General features: G+C 39.3%; 1 protein-coding gene across 4 annotated transcripts in view; it reads left to right on the top strand.

The window, feature by feature from the left end:
* The window catches only part of LOC121870988 (carboxypeptidase M-like), a 28180-nt gene extending 2047 nt beyond the window's left edge, over positions 1-26133 (top strand). Inside the window, exons 2-10 of one of the 4 annotated variants that reach the window (XM_042372993.1) lie at positions 666-802; positions 1163-1350; positions 3056-3136; positions 5661-5837; positions 14381-14499; positions 15058-15234; positions 15748-15840; positions 17355-17414; positions 25816-26133. In XM_042372993.1, the coding sequence (XP_042228927.1) occupies positions 666-802; positions 1163-1350; positions 3056-3136; positions 5661-5837; positions 14381-14499; positions 15058-15234; positions 15748-15840; positions 17355-17414; positions 25816-25887 (1104 nt within the window). In that variant the 3' untranslated portion in view covers positions 25888-26133. Of the gene's footprint in view, positions 1-665; positions 803-1162; positions 1351-2216; positions 2250-3055; positions 3137-5660; positions 5838-14380; positions 14500-15057; positions 15235-15747; positions 15841-17354; positions 17415-25812 lie in introns of all 4 variants that reach the window. The other 3 variants (XM_042372992.1, XM_042372994.1, XM_042372995.1) reach the window with 3 other exon arrangements.
* The last annotated feature ends 1101 nt before the right edge of the window (positions 26134-27234 follow it).

Raw genomic sequence — 27234 nt, 5'->3', positions numbered from 1 at the left:
AACATAACCCACAACACTGTTCTCACTGTCGGACTAATGTTAACCTCCTCACGCATAACCTAACCTAACATAACCCACAACACTGTTCTCACTGTCGGACTAAGGTTAACCTCCTCACTCATAATTTTTTTTCTTTTTTTGCGGACATTAGCCCACCCAGGCACAGGTCATTTTTAATGACCCACATCAAGGCCTGGGGGGCCTAACCTAATCTAGCCTAGCCTAGCTTAGCCAAGCCTAACCTCCTCACTCTGTTGTTTACGCGACTCTCACTAGACCAGAAATCTTTCCTCAGGGCCGCTGTCATGTGGTATGAGTTAGTACATAACATTGTCACCTAATGTACAGCACGTTAGCTATTGTTACTCTTTGTTTGTCAGTGCTGGATTTATTTCATACATCTGTTTGGAGGCTTCGATTACCTGTATGATCACACATTTATTACAAAGAGCGACAGAACTGCTCTTTTCACTGAGCCTAATCTTTCAACCTCCAGGGGTATTACTCAAGGGCAGATCGACATACCAAATTCGTACCTACAATGTGAAGTTGTATAAAACTCATGGATTTCTTTCAGCAAGTTGCTATGATAGACAAATACTCAGAAAAGTAGCTTTACATGAAGACGTTTAGTACACTTACTAATACATCCTTGTGTGGCGCAGTACTTGGCCAAGAGTTACGGGACGGATGACTACGTGCGCTGGCTGCTGGACAACACTAGGATCCACATTATGCCCTCCATGAACCCTGATGGCTTCGAGGTGGCCAGGGAGGGTACCTGCCAGGGAGGACAGGGCAGGTAAGACGGTGTTAAGAATGAATGAATGCTTATGATTATCATCTTCGCGCCGCAACAGCCAGGGTCATATGGCGGCGCTGGAGATATATAATTATTAATGTTAAAAGATTAAACTAAAATTAAAATTAAATAAAACAAATCAGGAAATACCCGACCAAAAAAGAAACGACAAGAATAAATAAACCTAAAAAAAAAAAGGTTGAAATAAAAAGTTAACGAACTATAAAGCAAGTTGGAGAAGACTTAGAAACACGACATGCTAATAAGGAAGAAAGACGAAGCAATGGAGAGGAAGATAAATAATAGGAAACGAATACACTTACTGTACTGACGACCGCTGTCATTTCCTCTCCTGCACAGATACAACTCTCGCGGCTTTGACTTAAACCGCAACTTCCCGGACTACTTCAAGCAGAACAACAAACGGAACCAACCAGAGACAGAGGCAGTCAAGCAGTGGGTCTCTAAAATTCAGTTTGTCCTCTCAGCCAACCTTCACGGAGGTGCTCTTGTCGCCTCTTACCCCTTCGACAACTCACCCAACACCAGTAAGTACCGATCACATGTGTTGTATGTGCAGTATAGTGGTCAGGGTTGTACGTATTTAACACTTGCAAGTCGACGGATACATAGGATAGGGGGCAGTACTCTTAGTTTAGTCACTCAAAAAAAATATCTATACAAAATTGTTTTGAAAAAATATGACACAACGGACGAAGGATTTTTGACAACCCTACCATGAAAGCAGGAGTCGCAGTGTTCATTCTTCAGAAATTCATTGATCACCCCAAGAGCATATAGTTCTTTTGAGTGACTACATAATTCAGAGTCTGGGGAACTATACTAATAGGCGTCTTCTATAGTTCAAGAGTTAACTAGGATACAGGGAATGAGTAATTACTGTTTACACTGGTTCACGGTGGGATATTACATAGCAGATTTAGCTAAAGTAGAATGGATATAGATATCTAGTGTTTATGATAAGGTCAATTATTTGTGTAAATATGTGTGATCTTTACAACACAGCAAGGCAGTGTGTGTGTGTGTGTGTGTGTGTGTGTGTGTGTGTGTGTGTGTGTGTGTGTGCGTGTGTTTAAATATCTACAGTTCATTATTTGTTGCAGTTAATATCATAGACAACTTTTGCATGTTGTGCACTCACACGACGAGGAGGTACTGGAAGCAAGGCCGAATGATTGAGAATGATAGGTTAGGTTGCCATGTTAGTCATAGAGCAGGTCTTGTTAAGCCATAGTGATGTAAGGTTATCAGTGTTACTACCTATAAAGCAAGAGGATCACCCAGAAGCAACTACCAGTTCTTGTGAAATTCTATAATCTTTTTTCTTAACATATTAATGATGCTTCAGGTTTCCTGCACCATGTACTAACACAGTTCTCTGTATCATTCATAGTTAAGGACTGCAACCTGAAGCCCTTGTGTGCAGGTATTTTCTCTGAGCCCAGTAACTATTGCATTGCCACGTTCAAACCTCTAGGTTGGTTGGTCTCGCCTGTCATGCATCACAAAGTTCACCTTCCTAGGCCCGTGTCGCTGTAGAAGACTCGGTTGATATCATCCTTGTTTTAAAGTCCGTGTTGATATAATTTTGTTGTATAAATTATTATTTTTTGGATGGCAAAAATTTACCTTTGGGCACAATTATATGTTTTGGTTAATAAAAGGAATAATATCTTAATCCTGCATGTTCATTGTAGAGAAGAGCTTCGTTAGTCAAGAAAGAAACACTGAAATAATGCAACTCGACAGTCCAGTCGGTCAGATTATTTGGAGATTCTCTGTATTATTATCTTGATATCATCACTTTAGCTATCAAATAAGAACCAATATTGCTTCCTCACAAGTGCCTTCCTCGACTAACTTTAGTTAATTTAGGAGGTCATGCTGAAACACAATTTCTTCAGTATGTAGATGGGGGAGGGAGGGTAAGAGGTAGGTGTGCTGCTTAAACCAAACCAGTAAAACACGTCTCCAGGAAGGCATATGACTCAGAGAATAAGAACATAAACTTATCCTTCATTCCAGGGTTTTATAATGTTGGCGGGATATCATAAACAGAATAAACGATACTAATTTCCCAGATGCATATAGACAAATCTTCTTTACATTAAAACTTCCAGATAAATTTTCCGAGTGCAGTGTTTCCCCTCTGCTACGAGCTGCTACTGTATATAAACTGTTAAGCCTCTGTAAAGTGTTCCCGAATATATAAGAATGTGTCACAAATTCCAGCTCTCGACTGGTCTCTGCTTCAGCGTATCTTAAACGCAACTCAAGGCGAAGATGATAGAGTGGAGGTCGATTTTAGGAGCGGTGAGTTGAGTCTTTGTTGACATTTGTGAGATGCTGCTTTGTTATTGGCCACGCGTGTGATGGCGTTATGCTTACGTGTTGCTTCACGGCAGAATTAAAGTGTTTGCATTTGCCACTAATGGAATCGAACATATCTTATTTAATATGGTGCTATATAGGTCTGGTCACACGGTGTGTAGCTTGGTGACCTTTGATTTAATTAGACTACTGCAAGATGGAGAGATATTGTCTTGATATCTCAGAACAGGTAATAAGGTGACCAAGCAATAAGAGATGTGTGTTTTCATAAGTTAGCTCCCTCGCAACTCGTCAGTGTTGTTGACATTAATTAATTAAAGCGAAGCTATAAAATAATGAGTAAAAAAATGACACGTTAATTCACATAATCTGTGAGCCAACCCAATACCTCCGACCTAAATATATGATATAATATTTATCTTAAACATTAAAAGACAGAGACGATACTTGATACTGCACGATTAAGATGATAGAGCATGAAGTTTTGCTGTTTTCCTGCCGCTCGCTTGCTTGTGTTGGCAGCCCTGCTTCTACCACCTTCTTTTGTTTTTGTCATTATTCATTTATTATTATTAATATCATTGTATCATTATCATGATTACTGCACCACCAAAATTTCGCAGACTGCTTGACTTTCATTGTGTTGTTTTAGTGTTTGGTAATGTTTGTAGTTGGTTTATTACTGAATGGCTCTTCCAGTTTGTTATGATGTTGTTTGTGTGTGTTTATGTCATAGATAAACACTTAACGTTGTTAATCGCTACCCATCGTGATAAATAATAAACACTAAACATAAAATAATTATAATAATTCAATATGATAAATGACTGACTACAGTTAACTAATTAAATACTTGCTTACTGCCTCCCAAGTTCCACACCATGAGTTTGTATTGACTAACAAGAACAACTACTGGATATGTGTCGTCCGAACCTTCACATTCGGGCATTACACGACTCTTAACTCCACCTTTACAACTTAACCAACACAGCTCGACCTTCACAAATGAACCTTCACAGCTCGACTTCAACCCCCAGGTCCATTTTTCGACCGAGACAAATTTACCCTTACGATTCGACCTTTGCAATTTGACTTCTATAACTCAACGTCCACAATTCGACACCCTTACGATCTACTTTCAACTAGCCAATGACAGTGAAACAGCAACACACACACACACCATTACTGACACATTAAACTACTTTTGAAATGCCAACCCATTCTATCCTAATGTTAATCTTTCATCTATCGTTATTCATCCCATCCATCCATCCACACTCAACTCTGTTATTTATCCTTCATCGGCACACAATTCCAACATTAATTTTCACCTTCGTTTAATTTCTGTCAATCCATCAATCCCATTTTCTTTTACTTCGCTAAGAATCAGTATTGAACCATCCATCAATTAGCAATTATTTTTATCATTCAATTAACACCTAATCTATCATCCATCAGTTATTCATTCGTTGAACATAAACTCTACATCCATCTCTACTTATCATCCCTAGTACATCCATCTCTACTTATCACCCCGAGTACATCCATCTCTACTCATCACTCATTCTACATCCATCTTGACTCACTTCTAAAACTATCAACAATCTTTCTATCTCAACTCATTTCCTCGACAGGCAATCTTGCTGCGACATTATTCAACTCTTGTACCATCTACCATCACTCAATTCTTTCAATCTCTCTCTCTACCATGGAACTTTCTCCCTACCATCGTCCCTCTCCACCATTCTACCGCTCCTCCACCCCTCTCCACCATTCTACCGCTCCTCCACCCCTCTCCACCATTCTACCGCTCCTCCACCCCTCTCCACCATTCTACCGCTCCTCCACCTCTCCACCATTCTACCGCTCCTCCACCCCTCTCCACCATTCTACTCCTCCACCCCTCTCCACCATTCTACCGCTCCTCCACCCCTCTCCACCATTCTACCGCTCCTCCACCCCTCTCCACCATTCTACCGCTCCTCCACCCCTCTCCACCATTCCCACTGCTCCTCCACCCCTCCTCCCACCATTCTACCGCTCCTCCACCCCTCTCCACCATTCTACCGCTCCTCCACCCTCTCCACCATTCTACCGCTCCTCCACCCCTCCACCATTCTACCGCTCCTCCACCCTCCATTCCACTCCACCCCTCTCCCACCATTCACCGCTCCTCCACCCCTCTCCCTACCGCTCCTCCACCCCTCTCCACCATTCTACTGCTCCTCCACCCCTCTCCCACCATTCTACCGCTCCTCCACCCCTCTCCACCATTCTACCGCTCCTCCACTCTCTCCACCATTCTACTGCCCTCTCCACCATTCTACCGCTCCTCCCACCCCTCTCCACCCCTCCACCATTCTACCGCCTCCACCCCTCTCCACCATTCTACCACCACTCCTCTCCTCCACCACCACCACCCTCCTCTCCAGCCACCACCAACCACAACCACAGCCCCCTCTGCCCCTACACCGCCCAATAGCTTCTGATGTGAGTGCTCCTGCAGTTTTCCAGCAATTCGCCTCGACGCCCTCGCTGACTCCTGACGAAGATGTGTTCAAGCACATCTCCAGCGTATACTCCTTCAACCACGCCAGCATGCACCTTGGACTACCCTGTAAACCCGGGGCGCCTACCTTCACCAATGGTACCACCAACGGCGCCGCATGGTATCCCCTGACTGGTATGTTATGGTACCCAGTTCTGGTATGTTAGTATTGTTATAATAAAATTTATTCAATAAAATCATCCAATAAGTTTAAAATTAGTTTCACGTGTATATATAAAATACAGGTGTACAGTGTGCACAGATCATGCAGGTACAACAATGTATCAATAAGAGGCAGTCAGCTCTACTTCTCTATATAACAACCCAGTATTCCTAAAGATCCATACTTCCAACAAGGGCAGAAATGGTAGTAGGTAGCTACCAAACAGGGAGGTACTACTGCCTGGGAAGATATTGGAAGCATAATGTGTTGTCTAATGGTAGACCCTGCTGCCATATGGCATCACGAAAATTGTGACCAAGTCCCAGGTTGCTGATCTGACTTTCTGCTTCATTTACACACAATTGCAGGGTCTCAATTGTTTCTCTTACCATTGACAACACAACATACATAATGTATATCGTTTCTCACTTTTGATCTTTTTTCATTTTTGTATTTATAGTTCTTTATTATTAAAACTATTATTATTATTATTACAGTTACTGTATTATTATCATTATTTTATTATTTTATTTGTTTGTTTTATCATAAATTTTATTTATTTTGAATTATTATGACAATTATTTATTATTATTATTACATTTTCGCCCCCCAGACCTCGATGTGGGTCAGCGACCTGTGTCCGGGTGGGCTAATCCCCGTAAAAAAGAAAAGAAATAAGTAATAAGTCACTATAATTAACTTATGTCTTATAACTAATTCCCCCTTAAATCTAAGACAACAGTAACACAGACAGTTAACATGAAGCATAATATATATGGCACCCAACCAGCTCAAAGTAGAGGTTACATAAACAACATTAATCTCAAGACCCAAGAGTGACCAAGCTAACAGTCACGTAGGAACATGAGGTGAGACAATACTATCAGGTCTAAAGCATTGGATAAGGTTACATTACCTGATATAAAAAGGGACAGACGGCAAAATACTTGGCAGTAATTAAGGTCCTCTAGCAATAGTCCCGCGGTGCAGGAAAGATCGATTAAGAGAATCTTACTCTCTTACTTTACCAGTATTTGTAGAAAATCAAATTGTGCCTGGCCTGGCCTGGCCCAGTGGTACCAACCTTCCGATTTAATATCAGTGAACTTTTTACAATTAAGCCCTATTTAAGTAGTAGGTAGTAGGCAGCTATCAAACAGGGAGGTACTACTGCCTGAGAAGATATTGGAATCATAATGTATTATCTAATGGTAGACCCTGCTGCCCATGGCATCACAAAATTTTGACCAAGTCCCAGGTTCCTGATCTGACTTTGTCTCATCTACACACAAATGCAGGGTTTCAATTGTTTCTCTTACTTTGACAACACAACATACATGTACCGTTTCTCACCATTGGTCTTTTTTTTTTATATTCCTTTACTGTTGTTATTATATATTAACTAATATGTTTTTATAATTTTTATTAATTATTAGTAATATTATTGCTGTATTATTATTATTATTATTATTATATTTTCGACCCCAGGCCCTGATGTGGGTCAATGAACTGTGCCCTGGTGGGCTAATCCTGGTAAAAATAAAAAAGTCAAAAGTAAATAAACTCAACAAGTAGGCGCACTGGATACATAACCTCCAGTAGCGTGTGTCTACCCTGTCAGTCTTTTGAAAGGGCGTGACGTGAAATACTGTATGTGGTTCAGCGCGAACAGTTACTCATTGTACTGTGCACGAGCATAAAATTCACTTCAATAGAGCCCAGTGAGCTTTAAAATTCTTTTGTGCAAGTTATATCTTTTTAAGCATGTTACAATAGCGGGCAATTAATGGAGCTATAACACTAGAAAATAACAGACACGTTAACAGTTCTTTCCACTGATATTGTATGTGTAACTACAGGTACAGTATAATCAATTATTGGCGAAAAGGATAAAGGTATAAATGCGCAGGGGTATGTGCTTTCAAATGACTGGTTAACTTGCAATTTAAGACCCACTGAGTAAACCCTTTTTAATTTATTTTAGGGAGTTCTACCCTCTCTTTCCAGATATGTAACACATTTTTTTTCGGAAATGAACAAGACAAAAGTTACAGCTAATTTAACTTTGAATTTCGCTTCACGATGGTCTGTGACACGGACCACTATAATTATCTCACGTAAACAAACAAGGCTCTTACTTTCTTCAGTTAGTTTCCTATATATTAATTGTACATTTGAAGAGCTAAAATTACACTAGAAACTACGATAAAAGGAGGGGTACTCGATTGGTGCTACTGGACAATCAAGTTCACAACAAATTCAATTTTCAATTTCAATTGTTTATTCCTTGATAGAGGAAGTGGGATCCTAGTGCTGTCACTAGGTACCCCTGTACAATGACAACCAGAAGCATCTGGCAAGTGTGACAAGTATATACAGTATAAATATTATAAAGGGGCTTACTAAAGCCTAAGGAAGGAAGGATATTCCTTTAACACATAATCAATGTTATTTACAAAATATCTGGCCAGTATGGGGAGGATCATCGTGTCTCCGTCAGGGGGTCGTGGAGTGGTGGTCCAGCAGGCGTCACGGAAGCGTTGTGTGTGGGGACATCTTAGGAGGTAGTGGATAAGGGTGCTGCTGTCGGGTCTTCTGCATAATGCACAAGAGCGTTGCTCAGGGGATGCGGGGATACCAATCTCCCAAGCAAAGTCATACCCAATGATGATACGGGCAGCAATCACGTCCCCTTTCCGCGACCCTTTCCCATAGACGTAAGAGAGGTCAGGAAGTTTACGGAGGACATCGTACCAGGTGGGCGGGGAGTCCAGGGGGATGGCTGCTTCCCGAGCTTCTCTCTGTTGGCAGCCACAACAAATTAACAAATAAGAAACATACCGCCCGAATGGCTAATAAGCTGAGTGGTGAAATGATAAATTAAACTGCAATTTAACCGTCACTGTTTATGAACCAACTACATAACTATAAACTTACCTTTTCCTGTTTATTAAGAAGAAATGGAACCATAGCTCTCTATCATTCCCTTTGTTTTTTCCCACAAACACAACGTTATCCGGTGATTGGAGACATATTTATATATCTACCTACTACCATGGATTCGTTGAATATGTAGACAAACAACCAGCGATCCAGCGCCATCTCTAGGACAAGCATCCAATTAATAGGGATTGACGTATTCCCGTAGACTAAAGGCGGTTATTGTGAGGCGTTTCAGATGCACGGATAAGCTAACGCTTTAGCTATTCTGTATGCGCAGACGCTGCTTTTGACCTGTGCGCATGACACATTCAAAGGGAAAAGCTAACACCTCGATCAGGCGTTAGCCTTAAGCGCCCAAATAGCTAACAACCAATCAGCGATTTCTCCCACTGAAAATACGCGGATCATAGCCGCTTGAGGAGAATATTTTGATTAATATTGAAGAGTTAGGGGCATGTAAGGCAATAAAAAACTAAGATATAATAAATAAAAATAATTCTATATACGATAGTATATCGGATAGGACCTAAAACAAAGAGTAAGGCATGAAAGAATTAAAAAGGATAGCACCTAGTTGAAACCTGTTTTGGCTCCGCCCTGTTTTAAGTGGGCGCTGGCAGTCCGATCAGCTATTTCTCCCACTGAAAATACGCGGATCATGGCCGCTTATGGAGAATATTTTGATTAATATTGAAGAGTTGAGGGCATGTAAGGCAATAAAAAACTGTGCTATAAGAATAAAAATAATTCTTTATACGGTAGTATATTGGATAGGACCTAAAGCAAAGCATATGGCGTGAAAGAAGTGAAAAGGATCGCGCCTAGTTGAAACCTGTTTTGGCTCAGTCCTTTTTAAGTGGGCGCTGTCAAATTTCATTAACCATTGGTGACTTTGGTGTAACAATATTGATAATTAATCAAACGATGATTGAAACATTAATATCATTACTCATAAAAGACTTTAAATAAGTGTGAACAAGTTGATTACAGTTCTGTAAGTGCAAAAATTAAGACAAACGAACCTGAAATTCGTCGTATTTCTTGCACAAATATGCGAACCTGGCCGTGACAGAAGATGTCCGGGTGAAATTTCCTTCACAACGGGACCGATTTTTTTTTATTCTTATTTATTGTTGATTGGTGGACTTTTTTTCTTTTTTTTCTTTCTTTTAATAATTTTATTTATATATTTTCTTCGCTATTTCTTTCCGAATTGTGTCCAAATAACAGTTCTCCTAATTTTATTGTTTTCTGAATACTGTGTTGTAAAACAGTTATTCCCAAGACGCGGTACAATGTCGAATTTTTCAATGACAGTCCGGGAAAGCTAACGTGTTAGCTATTCCGTGCATCTTAAAACGTCTTACAATAAACGCCTTAATAGTTCCTTCCAATATTCCGTGCCTTCAACATACTAGGCCGTCAGGGCTTCCGTACTAAAAATACATTTTCTGAAAGTCAACTTTTTCACGTTCAAAGCATTTTTACTGTTATTTATTGAGGGTAAATTTGCATAACTGGCCTAACTCAAGTCATTAATTAAAACACGTTTTTGTATAGCCCAGACTGTTCTAAAACACTTTTCTTCTTAGATATTTCCGTCGGAAACGACCGGTTATCGAAATATTGCGTGGTTTAGGTTGGAAATTCTTCATAAAAAAATGATTTCCGTTAGAAATGAACGTCACTATCGATCAAAACACAATAACAAATAAATCGAAAAAAAATAATCTAACCTAACCGGTACTACTAGTTTCAGCCACAACTCGGTTAGAGCATTTTTGTGTTTACCATTAGTTATATCTCGTCAATAGGAACAACTTTTTCTAATACCATTTCCGTCGCAAATGGATATCAACCGAGAAAGTAAATTCACATAAGAAATTAACTTAAAAATGCAGTCACCGAGTGACGTATGTTTTGTTTACAGCCGACCCGTTTAGTCTGAGCTGTACTGTACAGTACTTTATTCTCACGTCCGCCAAAAAAAAAACGTAAAATTACATCATGATACTTCAACAAAGTTGCTTTCATTGGTACCAAATATCAAAATAAGTATTTTCTGTTTAATACTGGAAGTTAGGTAGGTTTCCTTGGTTGGTTAGGTCAGGTTGTATGAGGGGTGGGAAGGGGGGGGGGTGGTGGAGGGTGATAAGTCCAAAACGACTCATTTCCGACGGAAATGAAGGTCAAATTCGAATGAATCGCACCAAATACCATAGGAAAAACAAAAATTTGTGGTCGAGCAGTAGCTGTGGCTAAAACTGTAAATTTACCGAAAAAACCTAACCTAATCAACCTAACCTAACCTAAGGTAAGAAATAGGTAATTCCATCAAATGGTGAGTCAGTTAGGTTAGTTTAGGTTATGTTTTTGTTTTTCTAGTGTGTTTTTGTGCATTTTTTATTCACTTAGCCATTTTTTTTTTTTCGAAAAACGTCCCACGAAAAAAATCGAAAAAAACGGTCAATTTCCGACGGAAATGAAGGTCATATTCGGTCTAAACACAACACAAATATACTAGAAAAATATATTTTTGACTTTCTAACAGATGGGGAGGTGGAAGTGCAAATTTACCAAAACTGTTATTTATAAAATAAACGTAACAACCTTTGTGGGTATGAAAAACAACCTAACCAACCTAGCCAAACAAACCTACCTAACTTCCTTACCCGGGGGGCTCAGCCCCCCTGGACCCCGCGGTATACTAAACAAAATGAACTTACTATGATATGGTGTAATTTGAGGCTTTTTCTGGACGTGAGACCATGCGGTCGCATCGGCTCTTATGCAAGCCCGGGCGGCACTCGGCAGAGTGAATTATTGTGATGTCGGGAAACGTCGTGCCACGGAGTTAAGGAAGTGATAAACTAATTTCTTTCCGTCTGCAAGCACAGGGATTCCCGCAGTGTGGACAGTCACTATTTAAAGGAACAATGTCGTGGTCTTGAACAATTGAAGGGTCTTACCTTATTCAGATAAGCAAGCTTTAGGTTCATCAACTTCAGGCCCGTTGTCGATATCTTCGTGACGGAAGAAGAATGTGCCGACTGCTGACTTGCTGAGTCGCTGACCAGTGTTGCAAACTCAAGATTTCAGAAAGTCGCTAGATTCTCTCCAAAGTCGCTAAAATTTCGCTAATTTTGGATGTCAATTGGCTAAATATTTACGTGTTTTTAATATCAAAAGACAGCCCGTATTATTTTTGTACAATAATTACTGTACACGTAGGTCTACTCTGAATACTTAGTAGATGTGGAAACTTAAAAAAAAAAAATACGGCATAATTATCTCTGCAACTCAAATAATAATTCATAGAATGAATGTTCAACTACTTTAAAGTACTAAACACTTACCAACAGAAAGGAGGTTATACTACTGACGCCTGCTGCTGACGACATATAGTAAATATGTTCGCAATCCCACTGGTGCTTCCCGAAAACCACACTTCGGGCACTTGACACTTGCAGGTAACACCCCGTGGTCACGGAAATACGGCACAGCAAAATCGTTTTTATAATAAAAATGTGCATAAGAAGACATAATTGTCAAGGCAGCCAGTGCAGCGACGCCATTTTTTAACAGTACATGTAAAGTAGTTATGTCAAATCGCCTACCAAACAGTGTTGCCAACCCCTTGAGGCTCTTCAACAATACACAGGAACACAGGATATGAAATTATCCTACATTCCCCTTTATTACCCTACGCCTTGGACTTAAAAAAAAATATATACAGTATCTCAGAACACGTTGATATCAACTAAGGTAATTTATTAATACTTTTGAGTGCAATCAGAATCACAAAATGAAATAATAATTATGCCACAGAATATGAAGCTTCTCCTGGAAAATGGACATACTCGCATTAAATTTAAATTCAAATAAATAAACAACCTTAAGAAAAATTGCCAAAATATTTCATACTTAAAACGTTCTTGGTTTCATACACATATTCTAGAAATTGTACCTGCCTGACGTTGTACACTCCTCCATACAAATGTTTGCCGATGACTCCAAGCTATTTCAGGAAATCGAGAACCAAGCGGACTGTGAAGAGCTGCTGAAGGACCTCTGTGGGCTCCAAGATTGGTCGAAGGCTGCTGAGATTCAATGTCACGAAATGTAAGTGGATGCACCTGGGGCGTACCAACAGTAAGGAGGCGTATCATATGTCCCAACGGGATGAAGAAACTGCACTATTTGAGACTGAATGTGAGAAGGACCTAGGTGTGTATGTTGACAATGAGCTGAAGTTCTCGGGCCATTACGAGAAGAAGATAAATCAGGCAAATAAATTATTGGGTCTTATAAGAAGATCGTTCAGATATTTTGACGGAAGGCCCGTCCCTCGTAACGATCTTCAAAAGTGAAGTGCTTCACCATCTGGAGTAATGTCACCCCGTCTGGTCCCCGAGATATGCTAGGGACTGTCAGTTGGTTGAAAATGTTCAAAGGAGGGCCACCAGACTGGTGCTTGTACTTCGGCACCTCAGGTACCCTGAGAGATTGCAGCGCCTGAACTTGCCTAGCTTATACTACAGACGGGCAAGGGGTGACCTAATTGAGGTGTATAAGCATCTCAAAGGGCACTACTCAGTTGAGTGTCCTTACTTGGAGCTGGCGGACGCTAGCCCCACAAGGGGTCACAGCTCAAGATTGAAGAAGCCGCAAGTCCAGAAAACTGTGAGGGTAAACTTTTTCTGAGTGAGAGTTGTGAACTCTTGGAACAATCTACCAGAAAGTGTTGTGACGGCACCGATTGTGAGCTCTTTCGTGACAAGACTTGACCAACACTGGAACAGGTTCAGGTACATTCAGGAGCCGGTGCATGCCCAGTACTTGCCAACAGTGCGTAACAGAGACGTGACCAATCGCCCAAGCATCTAACGAGTTGAGTGTTTATACTTTGGGTGTAAAGAGTAGTCTTCATGGTAAATATTGATGACGAACCCGCTACAGATTTTAAATAGAAAGCGATTTTAAAAACGCAGCAATTTCACTTTGTTTTATGGCGGACACTCGAAGCTTTTGCAAATGTGTTAAAAAGTGGTTATTTCCAAATTCAACCTTAGTTAATAGGAAAACAGGTGGCAGAAATGTTAGAAGACCTCACTAACCTAACCAAAGAAACCTACCGAACTTTACCTAGCTTTCTAGCCGTGGAGCTCCACCTCTCGGACACCCCCCCCCCCTGGCATATTAAACAGAAAGAACTTACTTTGAGAGGTGTCATTTTACGTTTTTTGTGGACGTGAGAGCAGCCGCCCGAACCTGTGGCTCATAACCGTGCAATGTCATTGATCGGAGCCGTCAATGTGATTGGCTGTTTACATCCAGGGATGCTCCTTCTTGGCCACTTACCCCCGAGAAAGACAAAGTAGTGGACACCAGACAAAAAAGTGTGTGCCTAGCGCCTAATTATCTCCCAAACGAAGCAGTTTCCCTCAGAAATGATTGTCATATCAGAAGTCACTGATCAAAATATAGTAATATGCATTCTCCATCTGTTTGTCATTCCATTCCTCTCTTCTCTGCCTCTTCCTACTGCCTAACACACTCTGGGTCTCGACAGGTGGAATGCAGGACTACAACTACGTATGGCACGGGTGTATGGACATCACCATCGAGATGTCTTGTTGCAAGTACCCGACGGCCGAGCAGCTCCCCAAGTTCTGGGAGGACAACAAGAAGGTCAGGCTACTGACATTATTACTCATTTTTCTTCTCTTCTGGTCTATTACTGTCAATTGGTTCCCTGGAAACTGTAGTCAGTGGTATGTTCTGAACTTCCACTACAATACATTACTTCTAAAATCTTCCGGGATGTCAGTTATTTTATTTTCATTTGCCTTCTTCACCCTCTCCTCTGTCTCTCACTCCTCCCCTTTCTAAATTTATTCACCTCTGAATTATAAACTGTTACCGGTAATGCCAAATTCTCCCTTCCCATTGGTCTATATATAGTCGATACCACCTCAGTAACCCCTAGTCAGTTTTCTGTTTGACACTCACTTCACTTCCACATCTCTTTCTTATGATTTGATTTCTTATTTTTTGTCTTCTATTCACTCCACATAATGTTCTCAAGCATGTCATATATATCAACTGACCTTAGTTTGGAAAGTGATGATGGTTGAGTGTATTGCTGGCCACATTACTTCCTTCATGTACTGAGGCTTAGCATTCAATGTGCTGTATGACACTGCCCATATGATGTTTGACTTTATTTTTATATGATCTATGTTGCAGGCACTTGTGAGGTACCTGGGAGAGGTGCACAGGGGGGTGAGGGGCTTTGTGAAGGACGAGCAAGATAGACCAGTGGAAGCTGCCTCCATCAAGATCAAAGGACGTGACGTGGGCTTCCAGACCACCAAGTATGGCGAGTACTGGCGGGTTCTCCTGCCAGGCCACTACACCATTGAGGTCAATCTCTTCCCTTCTACATATAGTTATAATTATAATATTTTGTCTCTTTTTGACAATTAAAGTCTTAAGCTTCTTTTCCTCTTCCTTTGTCTCACATTCTTTTCCCTCATTTTGCTTCTTGTTTGTTCTATTATGTCCTTTCTTTTTTTCTGCACTTCTTTTCTTCAGATTTTCTTCATTTATGTATCTATTTATGAATAATATAAAAGTAAAAATAAGTATACCTGATCAAGAGGCTACCTTGCTGACTCCAGTATCCCCACAGCAGATGTTGATTTTTTTGCTTTTTACATTTTAAATCTATATACTACTGAATAATATAAACTTAATCACTATCCTCTTGTCTTTCAACCACTATCATCTTTTTTTATATTCTCTTTCTCATTTATGCAACTTTTCCTCTTATTACTCGAATCATTTGCAACTACAACACTCATATACTGTAAAAGTAACATCTAATCCTTATGTTTGTTTTGTATTGTCCTACATATTCAGTTGTGTATTCAACAGGTTTATGCTCAGGGTTTCGACCCCCGTGAGGAAGAGTTCACTGTGGTGGAGTCCAACCCAACACTCCTCAACTTGACACTGTACCGTGCTGCTGTGAGTAACCGCCTGCTTTAGGCTCTTATTTACTTAATTTGCTCAAATACTGTAACTAAACCCTTTCAAGTAAGGCACGTAGCTAAGCCCCGGAGCACGATCACTGATTCACTAAAGTGAGTGGACATAGCCCCTATAAGCAGCGAAAGTATATTTTCTTGTTTATTTATATGCTGATTGAATGCGTATGACAGGTTTTAAACCCCTTGAAGACATTACCTTATCTCCTAGAGTACGGCGACTTAACTTGAGTAAATATATAATAGTCACCTTAGTCTGATGCTTTGAAGATAAAGTCCTTAAAACTAGAGTAAAAACTTTAACCACTTCTTTACAGTAACATAATTACAGAATACAAACATAATTATCTTGCACACAATGATATTGTACTGGACAGGATATTTTTTGCATATCATGACAGCCATTCTAGAAACTTATGCTCTTAACTTCAATCAATACTTGTTGAGCACAATGACTCAAGTCATCATGCTCCCGAGGTTACATCTTGTTTAATAAACAGATTTGCATCTTCCATTATGCCTCCTAACAAGTAGTTAGTGAAATGCTAATTCATTCTAGTACATTTTAAAGCACATCTAAACCCAGACCAGTCTGAGGACAATGATGAAAGTGCTTACCTTCCAATGTGTGAATCCACTAGTCACACACTTCCATTTTATGCAGACTGATGGAGGCCCGTGATGTCATAGGTTTAATTACAGTATAAAAAAGCAGTAATTCTTGTAAGCTTTCTTTTATCTATTAACACAAGTGTGAACTACTACTGGGGTTGTCCTGGGAGAGGTTAGTGCCACACTATCCTGTAGTTAATGTCAGACCATTAAATATAAGATTCCTGTAAAGCATATTTAAATTATGTATTCTGTCTAAACCCACGATTATACTGCTAAACAGTTAACTAATTACATTAGTCATCTGGATCATAAAGCACCTCTGCATGTCACTAATATAGTCTGTGCATGACTGTGTTGTCACTTTCTGAGGCCCTTCAGTGGTCTGCTGTAGTCTGGTTATAGAAATTTTAGTCAAACAGTAGTTGATGCACTAAGTTACTCCAGGCTAAGCTATACAAAACTTGCCTCGTATTTATCCCATGAATAATATATATATATATATATATATACACACACACACACACACACACACACAACTGCACACACACACACACACACACACACACACATACACCGCATACACACACACCGCACACACATATACAGCACTGTAGCATACTGTATACATATATGGCACTGTATATATATATATATATATATATATATATATATATATATATATATATATATATATATATCATAGTCTTATTTGTGTGTATGTGTAGGTGTGAGTGTATGTGTGTGAGTGTATGTGTGTCTGTGAGTGTAAGTGTGTGTTTGAGTGTACTGTATAAGTCAGTGTTATCATCACATATGTACTTATAATATCATAATGGGTAATTGTACAGTATAAGGTTATTAACACAGTTTTCCCCATAGCCCGCACCAGATGCACTGCCCTCAAGGCCTCAACAACAGCAACCAGAGACGGCCGCTGGGGTAGGACACTGCTCTTAAGTCTTCTTTTTTCTCAAAAAGCTGTTGATAGATAAGTCTTAAATCTTAAAAACCTGGAGTCAATATCAAATTCATAATACTTTACACTCCATAACTTCTAAATTTATTGTCATCACGACCAAGAGAAAGTTGTGTTCATTGGTGGAGTCAGGAGTGGTGGTGGGGTGTGGGGAGAGTGTAGACATGTACTAGACATCACACTGGTTATAAGGTTTTCAGTACTCACCCAAAAGGAGCATTGTTCCTGTTGGATATTAGATAACATCCAGTAAAATTATACACCTGGTCCAAATGTAAGAAGACCAGAAACATAAGATTTTCTCTGCTTTAACTGCTCCATGAACACTAGCTCTCTTGACTGACTGACTTACTAATTGATTGACTGATGGATTAATTGACTGACTGATGGACTAATTGATTGACTGACTGACTAATTGATTGACTGAGAAAGTTTTTAAACAGCTCACATTGAAGTTGCCCTTGTAAAGGTATTCCTACACCAAAACTTACAAGATATTAAAAGTAAGGAAAAGTTACAGTTATTTATACAGTGTCATTCTCAGGACAAATTCAGACACAGTAATATATTTTATAAATTACTATGAATTGTTATCGGCTTGAGTATGTTCCCTGCTCTGTTCTTGTTTTTATGGAAATGTAACAACTGTAAAAGTTCAACCTATAGAATCCAAATAAAATTTTCCAGCTAACATAATGAAAGGGATCATTCAATTTAGAATAACATCGTTTGATATTTTTTGAAATATTATACCTGTTTTAATGGCTTGCTGTAGGTAGAGTACAGGTGTATGCATATGAGAGAAATTTGTCCTGAAAACAGATGGTTGTGTACAGGTCTATTATGAATACTCTACAGTACTGTACATTGTATGAAAGAACAAGTAACTAATTGAATTCATATATCAAAAGATATAATAACAGTTATAAAAGACAAAGCAAGACAATAAAAAAGACAATCTGGTGCAGCAGAGTAAATTATTTATCATAAGGATGATCAAGATGAACTCATAAATCATAGCAGTTGAAATGTCTTATTGCAAGTTGAGCTGAGCTCCCAAAAAGTTTCAACCCTTTCTCCTCTTTATGGTTGAGAAAATTGAATCACCATTGTCATACACTAATCTTATAAGGGTATATTATCTCTGATGCTTTATTGTTTGCAACTGTGTTTAACTGTGCTACATTTAAGCACTTGTAAAACTTTTGTCTTTAAGCACTGTTCACAGTTCTTAGCTTCCACACTGCACAATAAGTATTCATAATTATGAAAGATATTCTTCCAGCATTAGTACTATACGTATGTACAATAATAAAAATCTTGGAATTGAGCATTAACTGTATACTATACTGTACTCATCAATGACTTCATGTGTCGCCAAGATCATTCAATACCGTTTAGGTGCTGTCTGATTCAGAAGTTGTCAGATCACTGTTATACCTAATGATTACAAGCTCAGGATGTTAGCTGTGCTTGAAAAAACACTTATGTTTTCTCGTCTGTTTATAATATCACGAGGTAGTAATGCATACTATAGATTAACATAACTTTTTCCTTTTCTATTTTTAATTTCTTTCTACCTGTATTCTTATTTTTTCGCCCCCTAGGCCCCATTGTGGGTCGTTGACCTGTGCCTGGGTGGGCTAATCCCCGTAAAAGAGAAAAAAAATGCTACAGCTACTTTATATCTCGATAAAACCACTCCTTTAAAAGTTGGTCGTTGTCAACTCTTGGGAATATTGAATTATTATGTAGCATCTAGTATGTCATGAATGATAATGCTATTAATAAATATCATAAATATAACTTTTACAATAATCACCAATGGTGACTTAGGATATATGCATAAGTGACTTTCATGATATTTTCTCTGGACATGACAGCAAGTGAACATTTCCTTTTGTTAAACGAGCTGATGTTTATGACTTGCTGCTCCTTGGTGGACCTACAATACAACAATACAAGCCAGACATTTGATTGTCCACTGGGAGTTATTTTGACCACTCACAGATCACAGTTGATCAAACAAATGGACTATAAAAAAAATTATTCACTTTTCACTTTCTTTGCTACAGCTCGTGTAATATCTGTATATACAGCATACAGGGATTTATATATATATATATATATATATATATATATATATATATATATATATATATATATATATATATATATATATATATATATATATATATATATATATATATATATATATATATATATATATATATATATATATATATATTTTCATGTAAATCACAATGAAAATGTGGATAAGATAAATCTGATAACACTGAGGTTTTAGCTATTTGAAATAAAGACCTAAAGCCAAGGTAATTCAAGGTTCTGCCTCTTCCCGCAGGATTTTATCAAGATATATATATATATATATATATATATATATATATATATATATATATATATATATATATATATATATATATACAGTAATACCCCGCTTAACGCGGTCAATTGAACCCACAGGGTACCGTGTTAAGTGAAAACCGCGTTAAGTGAACAACAGAACATATGGGATTAATTCCAATAGAGACTGGCCCGACCCCCAAACTCCACTTTTTGACAACACACAACTATGTTGTAGTAAAAATTTTATCTTAACTTTATGATGGTATGCACAAACAAGTATATAGAAGAGGTTAGGTTAGGAAAAATAAAGGTTACGTTAGGAAAAATAAAGGTTAGGTTAGGAAAACTAAAGTTATGTTGAACACTTACGTTAGTAGAAGAGATGGGTCGGCATACGGGGCTGGAGGCTGGTTCCGAGGCAGAGGGCAGATTACTGGCCCTCAGGTGAATCACCATCACCAGGTGAATCACCATCACTATCCGTTATAGTTGTCAGGGCCTCCCTGACAAATCCCTCAAAGTCACCTTCACCTTCACCTTCACTGTCACTATCACTGGCTCTGGCTGGCTGTGGTGGGTTGCGGGCGAAGAACTCGGTAATGCTTTTTTGACGGCTAGTGTTAATGTTGTCTTGATACACCGTGATGTACGGCTCCATAGCCTGCACCAGCCGGGTATGGAAGACTTCATAGCGGTCATCGTCATTGTCGCGGGAAAGGAAGGACTTCATTTTTTCTGCACACTCCATGGCACCCTTAATATCACTATGACTTAACTTGTGTTCTTCGGAGAATGACGCACCTTCTTCCTCTTCACTGATGTGCTCATCTTCCAACATCTCGTCGGCAGTCACTTCAGGATCTCTGATCACCTCCAGGATGTCTTCGTTGGTGGTCTCGGAGAAGCCTTCAGCTGTAATATTGTGCGCAGCTTCTCTGGCAAGGTCCACTGCTACTGCAACAGTCTGAACCTCACCAGTCACAGGTTGACTCCTCCTCTCAGCTGGTATGCCATGCAACACATGTCTCCATGCATGACGAATCGTAGCAATAGACAGCTGACCCCATGCCTTCACCAAGAAGTCTACAGCTTGTTTGACGTTAAACTTCTTCCAAAACTGTTTGACGAGAACTTCTTGAGTCGCCACCTCTTGTTCCTTGTCCTCGTCGCTTTTACTCTCGCTGTCGGTGTCATCTGGCTTACGTAACTCATCCTTGGTGTTGGTAGAGTCGTTCAGGAGCTTGAACTTCTTTGCAGAGTATGCAGCTTTCACATTGCAGATCAACTCCTGGTCCATGGGCTGGATTAATGACGTGGTGTTGGGAGGAAGGAAGACCACTTTTACGTTGGGGTGACGATCCATAAGTAGGGGCGAGTGTCCAGGTGCGTTGTCAAGGAGCAACAAAATGTTGAATGGAACATTCTGTTGCTCGCAGAATTTCTTCACATCAGGAACAAAACAGTTGTCAAACCAGAAGAGGGACAGAGAAGAGGACATCCACGCCTTACGTGCGGTTAGCCAGTGGACATTAAGCATGTTCATGTCCATATTCTTGTTGCCGTGCGGCTTGCGGGCTGTGTGAATCACCGATAACTTTGGTTTACAGGTACTGTACCGGAGGCATTGGTGGTAAAGAGGACGGTGATGCGTTCCTTCTGCAACTTCCGACCCCTTACCTTGCTGGCAGACTGGACAACGAAGGTCTTGGAAGGTAGCTTTTTCCAGAAAAGACCAATGATTCGTCCATGTTAAACACCTGGTCGTCAGTGTACTGTCCTTCCTCCATAACCTCACGTAAGAACGGAGGAAAATCTCTAGCCGCCACACGGTCAGCACTCGCTTCCTCACCACCAATGTTGATGTTGGTGATCTTGTTCCTCTTCTTAAACCTATGCAGCCAAATCAGAGGAAGCATTGAAGGGTTTGGCTCTGCATCTCTCAGCTTACGGACACTGCTATCAGTATTAAAATTCACGCGCATCTCCTGCACTGAACGCTGTCCACCGCCATAAGTTGAGTCAGCTTCGACCTAATCAAATAATTCACCAGCAAATTTTTCCACCTTTACCAGCACCCCGTTCTGGCAATACTTGATCATTGAAGCACCTGCAGACTTTGTGGATTTTCATGTGTTCTTTAATCTTGGCTGAATCCTTCTTAATAGTGCGAATCGTAGATTCGCTGGCACCATGCCGGGCGCCGCTGGTGATCAACTTGATGTGTTCCTTTCTCCAAATCTTGAATGATCTGGTATTTCACCAGAGCTTAGCTAATGGCGCGTCTTCTGGGCTTAGGTGGTTGCCCAGGTAAGGAAAGGTTTTCTGGTGGCGGTGGTGGTCCGCAGCTTACTTCCCACAGAACAATGGATGCACGTATACACGGGTGGCCTGAGTGGGATGTCTCTACCGCGTAGCGCCCTTTCTTTCCTCCTCCCTCCCTCCCTCTCCCCGGTGGACACGCTATATTACTTTAAACCAACACCACAGCTAGCAGCAGAGGGGGGTAGGGATGCATGGCCAATCACAGTCCGATATGTCATATGACGCCAGTGATAACGCGAACAAAGACACACTGCTAACCTACAGCTGCTTGCCCAGGCGAGGGAGGCGGGAGGGAGGGAGGAGGAGGAGCGGAGGGAGGAGGGAGGAGGAGGAGGCGCGAGGCAGGCGGCAGGCGGGAGCAGCGGGTGGCGGTGGGCACTAAAAATAGCTCGAAGGACACTGCGCGAGGGGTAGATGAACCGCGGCGAAAGTTCGCTTGGCGAGGCAATCATGGGCGCGAAATCGCTATGGTTAAACCGGCAGATAGCGGTTACATTGTATATATACATACAGTATATAGTCTCGGCGCGGATTTCTTTACTCGTTGGTCATTTATGCGCGCACGCGGTGCAGACCGGCAATTATTGGTTACTCGGACATTCCATCATTTACGCTGGAAGCGCACGGCAGGCACACGGCCGCCCAGCCAACAAAAAATTACCGAGTTCTTCACCGGCCCCACCACAGCCAGCCCAAGTCAGTGATATAGTGATAGTAATAGTGAGGATATGGACTTTGAGGGTTGGACAAAGAGGCCCTGCAAGCCCCAGTGGTGGATAAGACAGGATACAAGTGATACAGGTGAGGCCAATAATCTGCCCTCTCTGCCCGAACCAACCCACCATCCTGTGTGCCCAGCCATCTCTTCTACTTAACGTAAGTGTTAAAAAACCTAATATTATTGATATTTCTCTTAAATATTAAATTGCATACAATCATAAATTAAGATGTTATTTTTACTACAACGATGACAGTGTCGGAAAAGTGTAGTCTGGGGTGTCCCAGTCTCTACTGGGGCATTTCAATTAATCCCATATGTTCTGTTATTTCGTTACGCTTTCGCTTACGCGACCTCCAGGGTTTATTATTATTTACACAACACAGACTATATATATATATATATATATATATATATATATATATATATATATATATATATATATATATATATATATATATATATATATATATATATATATTTATATATATATTTATATATATATATATATATATATATATATATATATATATATATATATATATATATATATATATATATATATATATATATATATATATATATATATATATATATATATATATATATATATATATATATATTAGTATTATTCTTACTAACGCGTTTCACTTAACGTGTTTTTCATACGTGCTCGCCAGAGCTGAATCCTCACTAACACGGATTTTTTCCACATATAATGGGTGAGGTCCGGCTCGACGAGTTTTAGATTTGCCCACCCGCCACCCTGTTTGATCGTTTGGTTGTTTTAGCCTGGCAAATTCATACAAATTACCCGGCCAGAATTTAATTTACATTGCTGGAATTCTTACAATTTGATGATCATTTTGAATATAAACATCATAGATTTTGTATTAGACATACAAATTTTAGATATAATGTTTACTCTGAGTAAATATGTTATCTTTTGTGCAAAATATATGACATTTGTATTCAAAATATTCCTGGTCTTACAAGGAATCCAGCAATGTCAATTATATTATCCTAACTTTAGTTTGAGGTATTATTTATTAAAATTTAGTGGTTATCCCACACATCTCCTTGGGACGGTTGGTGGGGGGTGGGGGGGGGAGGGAGGGACCGACCGACCGACCATCTGTTACCCCTTGAAGAATTATTATTTTTTTTATTAACTGAAGATATTTGTTTTAGCTCATAAAATTCATACAAATTACCCGGTCAGAATATAATTTACATTGCTGGAATTCTTATAATTTGGTGATCATTTTGAATATAAACATCATATATTTTGCATTAGACATACAAATTTTAGATAAAATGTTTTCTCTAGTAAATATGTTATCTTTTGTGCAAAATATATGACATTTATATTCAAAATATTCCTGGTCTTACAAGGAATCCAGCAATGTCAATTGTATTATCCTAACTTTAGTTTGAGGTATTATTGATTAAAATTTAGTAGTTTTCCCCCAAAAATTTCTCAGAGAGGGAAGAGCCAGCAGTGTAGTGTGAGAAGAGGCGGAGGGAGTTGAATCCATTATTTGAATGGACATTAACTTGGCGACTGTAGTTCTCTATTTCTCTTAAGTATTAATTGTGTGCATGTACCATCATAAAATTAAGATGTTATTTTTACTACAACATAGTTACGTGTCTTCAAAAAGTGGAGTTTGGGGGTCGGGCCGGTTTCTATTGGAATTAATCCCATATGTTCTGTTGTTCACTTAACGCGGATTTCACTTAGGATTTCACTTAACGCGGGACCCTCTGGGTTCTATTGACCGCGTTAAGTGGGGTACAACTGTGTATATATATATATATATATATATATATATATATATATATATATTTCATTTTTAGTCCATATAACACGCGGACTTTGAACATATAATCAATGACCTCACCAGCCAGGACTCGAACCCTCGACCTAATGCATGGGACCAGGGAACGCTACCGACCATACCACAAGAGCACTAAAAGCAGTTCTAGACTATGTGATATTTCGCACAAAGCCTGACATCCACATAAGCAGCACGGGCAGTTCCCAATGAGAGGTTCACGGCGCCATCAGCTCGATGAACAGGCTTTGTGCGAAATATCACATACGTAGTCTAGAACTGCTTTTAGTGCTCTAGTGGTATGGTCGGTAGCGTTCCCTGGTCCCATGCATTAGGTCGAGGGTTGAGTCCTGGCTGGTGAGGTCATTGATTATATATATATATATATATATATATATATATATATATATATATATATATATATATATATATATATATATATATACACACCTAGACCCCGACTTACGACTACGTGGACTTACGACCGCCTCAGATAAAAAAATAAAAAAAAATTTAAATGACACACGCATTTTCTATACCGAAACGTTTCCAGTTAATGTAGTCTCCATGTATAATTAGAAAATTATGGGGGCCCCATGTGCATTCAGCTGACTACATTAAAGGTTAAGTGCTCAGTCACACTGTATCCATTCCTTATTATTTATTACTTTCACTGTACTGTATCCATTCATCATTATTCATTACTACTGCAGATTTTAATAAAAAAAAAAAAAAAAAAAATTTCTATGTCGGACTTACGACCTGGATTTGGGTCCCTAACCCCGTCGTAAGTCGGGGTCTAGGTGTATATATATATATAATTTCATAATGATAATTAACTAGCATGTTATCTGCATGAAACATCCATTAATGGTTAATTAAGGTTCTTGATAAACATTTGTACATTACTGTACCTTTTTCTTTAGTAACCTTAGTAGACAGTAACAATGATAAGGACCTATAACGTGTAAACTTATTAATATTTTCCCCTTATAATTATTAATACTGTACACTGTACAACCTACTGTGCTGTATATGTCTTACTCAAATATTTGTCTAGTTTTCATTTTCTTTCCTTGGGGAGATTGTGACAGTAAAGGTGTTCTCCTCCAGCAGGTACCCCTGAGCAAGCCTGCACTCTGGATCACTGCCATCATTCTCTTTGCTATCGCTCTCTTTACGAACTGAACATGACCTGACAGATGGGTGGCCACTGGTGCAATCCATCCTGCTCATATTCATCACTTTGTTGATAACATTTACATCTTTAGTTTGCAGTTCAGTGTAGATACTGATAGCAATAATTTTGAATATTAAGCATTTGATGATACAGTTTTTATAATTTCTTCTGAGGGGCCATTTCTCCTTTTAACAGTGAACTATACATAAAATTATAACCGCCTTTTTTGTCTAACGCAACAGTTTTTGTGAGGTATAGGATAAACATATTTTCATTTTAGCCTCTATTCTGACTTGATCTTTGTCACGTTAATAATTTCCACTTGTACTGTAGTGTCTTGTGATAATATTTCAGATAATGAGCAACTTTTGAATATTGTAAGGTAATGGTCTTGTCTGTGATAGCATATCGAAATTTCATAAACCATGTCTTGTAAGTGTCTTTATCTTCACATTTCTTGAGGTTTTATATGCCTTTTGAATATTTTCAAACATGTTTTTGAATATTGTGATCTTATTTTGAAAGTGTTGATTAAACAACAGAAATGCAGTGTTATAAGTAGAGTGAGATAAGTGAAATACTGTATTAGAATCTGGATCAGAAAACAACCCAGAGGGATTTCTAAAACTTCCATCAGAAATTAAGTCCACACAACATTGTCATATCAGCAAAATTTACACACAAGCATGGATCGACAAGACTCAGGATTGCTCAGGGGTAGACAGCGCAGGCCATTGGCAACCCCATCAGCAGTGGACAGAAAGCGTCGAGGAGGGAGGAACTACTCTAGGTGCATGGGAGCCCCGGCCAGTCTATGCTCTTTTATAGACTAGTCATCACTGGTATGGGGGATGGTGGTGGTGCATGAGGACTGAGGAGGTTGTTACTAGATGCATGCCTTGAATGCTTTTGATTTTTTGTGCATGTTTACATTACTGTACTTTAAAGCAGCTAATCTAGTTATATCATACAGGTTATGCCAGCATGTTTTACATGTATTCTGTACTATACGTAATAGATTAAAATGCACAGTTAGTTTAATGGAACATCTCTCATTTGTAACGTGCTCTCTGAATAAATAAGATGTAGAACATATCACTTTAACACTTGTGCCTTTACCTGAAAATAATTACCAAAACCTAGTTCAGGTACATTATATACTGTAAGTAGTTATGCAGTTATTTGTTTTCTTCATTAGACTGGTTACACACTCACCATCTAAATGTGTCTCCACCAAGAGGGAAGACAGTTTTTTCGTGTTTCTTTTATGCAGTTAAAAATCTTTACTTTGTAGTTGCGAATCTACACCCAAACACTCTCCCCAAATTGTGGTCTACAGGATCACCAATTTATTA

This window comes from Homarus americanus, unplaced genomic scaffold (assembly GCF_018991925.1).
Source record: "Homarus americanus isolate GMGI-L3 unplaced genomic scaffold, GMGI_Hamer_2.0 scaffold52512, whole genome shotgun sequence".
Lineage (NCBI taxonomy): Eukaryota > Metazoa > Arthropoda > Malacostraca > Decapoda > Nephropidae > Homarus > Homarus americanus.
The sequence above is the reverse complement of the archived record's forward strand: the minus strand, read 5'-3'. Positions and strand labels throughout refer to the sequence as shown.